Source organism: Athene cunicularia (assembly GCF_003259725.1).
Source record: "Athene cunicularia isolate RWA chromosome 24 unlocalized genomic scaffold, athCun1 chr24_part1, whole genome shotgun sequence".
In the NCBI taxonomy this organism is placed as follows: domain Eukaryota; kingdom Metazoa; phylum Chordata; class Aves; order Strigiformes; family Strigidae; genus Athene; species Athene cunicularia.
In genome coordinates this window covers 27733-30089 of record NW_020799132.1, presented here as the reverse complement: position 1 = coordinate 30089, position 2357 = coordinate 27733, and the positions used below count along the sequence as shown (strand labels likewise).

At 46.7% G+C, this 2357-nt stretch overlaps 1 protein-coding gene across 1 annotated transcript in view; it reads right to left on the bottom strand.

The window, feature by feature from the left end:
• The window catches only part of PLA2G4C (phospholipase A2 group IVC), a 20744-nt gene that overhangs the window by 2627 nt on the left and 15760 nt on the right, over window positions 1–2357 (bottom strand). The window contains exon 10 of the mRNA XM_026863557.1: window positions 2169–2288. Within this exon, the coding sequence (XP_026719358.1) occupies window positions 2169–2288 (120 nt within the window). The remainder of the gene's footprint in view (window positions 1–2168; window positions 2289–2357) is intronic.

Genomic DNA, 2357 nt, shown 5'->3' with positions numbered 1-2357 from the left:
GGCAGGGGGGGGGGAGATTCTCTCACCTTTAATAAGGCTTTCTGCTCTTCCTGCCTAGAGAATTACATTTTACAAACCCCTTTACTTTTATTCTTGTTAAGGTGTGAGTTGATTAGGACCAGATCCTTCCCATGGGCCTATGAATACCATTTAATCCCAGGCCTTTGCCTTCAACCTCTACATGACCTATGTCCCAGGTGCACTGGTCTCCTGCTCAGCCACAGTAATGTTTGTGCCTTAGCCCTCTTGATCTGGGTCTTGACCCAAAGGCTGACTTCCCAGCTTGACCTTGGAATGGTGGCATCACTATGGACCTGCCCAGACATCACTAGACTGGTTATCCTCAGCAGACCTTTCGCCAGTCCTGATCCATATTGACTTCCTGAACTGACCTTGGACCTGCCTCATCATAGCAAACTTGCGTGATGATTCCAACCTTTGGTTGAAGCTGACTGCCATCTCCCAGCCTGCCCTGTTTGACTTGCTTGGACGCTGTGAAACTAGGCACTGGCTGGCAAGGCCCTGCTCTGTTATCACTCCTGGTTCCCTTTCCCTTAAGAGCAGATGGCAGTTAGCTCAGATGTTCCTGAGCCCTCTGCCAAGCACCATGGAGACTGGCCCACACCTGTGCAGGACTTTGCCACTATGAACACTATGACTGTTAAGGGCTTAGCCTGTTCCCGGCCTCTGATATCTCCATGATGTCAACCTCCTACCCATTCCCAGGCTCCTGAGTGATGTGCTTCCTCAAGCTTGCCAAACCTCCCATGCTTGTCAGAGGCAGCTCAGACAACCCCCTGCCCCACCCTCTTCATTCTAAATCCATAGTGGACCTCATCCTGAGCATCCCTGTCCAACCCCAAATCTCTCATGCCATGTGTCCTTTCCAGTTGCCAGTCTCTGCCCTGGCTCTGTGTCCCCCAAAGTAGTCCTGAAATAGCACTGACAACAATAACAGTGAAATCACTCTACAGTAAGGCTCTTCTGAACCCAGACATCCCATGCATAAGGGCACACTTTGCTGGGATGGAAGGCTACTGTTAGGATCCTGAAGGCACTAATACTCCTAATGCCTTAAGGGTCCTGAGGCCTCCACATGTACCCTTGCCATTGGCCCAGGGACCTCACTGAATAAGGAGCAGTGTTCAGCTCAGGCACAGATGTGCCTGGCCATGGACTCCATTGATCTACACCTCAACCCATACACTGACTTCCTACCTTGACCATGGACCTGCCTTTTCATCATGGCCTTGCCCGATAATCTGAACTCTTGATGGACCCTGTCTGCCACCCTCAAATGTGCCCTGCTTGTCTCCCTCAGGTGCTGCAGGGATGGGCCCTGGCTGGTGAGGCCCCTGCCCTGCTTATTGTGTTATTGAATTTGACTCTCACTCCCTTAGGGAGGAACTGGCCCATGCTGCTCCCTGACAATCTCATTTATAGTCAAATGGAAATGGGCACTTGAAATGATCAGTTAGTCTATTTTCAATGGCTATTGTAAGATGCCCAAAGAAGCCAGAGCCTCCACTCTACCTAAAGTGACCACACTGAAAATACCCAGAGAAGCAGCAATTTGAGGTATTACAGCACATTTTAAATTCCTATTGGATACTAAACTTCATCAACTCGAATCAACCTCCAAAAAATATTCCAAATAAAACACCAGGTTTGGAAGGAACACAAATTACAGAAATTACAGAAAGGTGATAGTTTTATATACTGTCCTTTTCCCCACCTATTTACCCCAGAAATCTGGAAGAATTCAGTGTCAACACCATTCAGTGTCAACATCCTGCTCACCAGGATGAGGTTCTCTGATAATCAACTGACCTTAAGGAAGGAGTAATATCACTTACAGGCAGAAAAATTCTTAGCCCTAAGGCAAAAAGGGAGGATAAGAAATTTCTGAGATTTCCCCCTGATGCACCCTTGATAGCTTGACAGCTTGGTACGTTACCATACAATACCTGTGAACAAGACAGACAAAAATGGCTTACGTTCTACAAGTATCTGTTTCTGCCAACTGCCTAGAAAACAATGTGATGATCACCATACCAACCTGTCAGAATTTCTTCAGACATTTATTTGCAAATTTCTTTGACAATGATTGTAATGCATTTCTGCAGTCCCCAACCCAATAACCTCCAAAGCCATAGCCACACATGTACCTCAAATGGATCTCCAGAGCTGAAATCGAAGGAAATGATCAGATCTGTTCGCCGCTGTGCTCGAAGGACCAGAGGATAGCCAGAATTTATTGCCAGGCCAGCATCAATCAAAGACATCACCTTTTTTTTGACCAGATAAGAGGGCTGAACGTTAGCTAATCCAATGGAAAAAAAAAAAAAAAAAAAAAA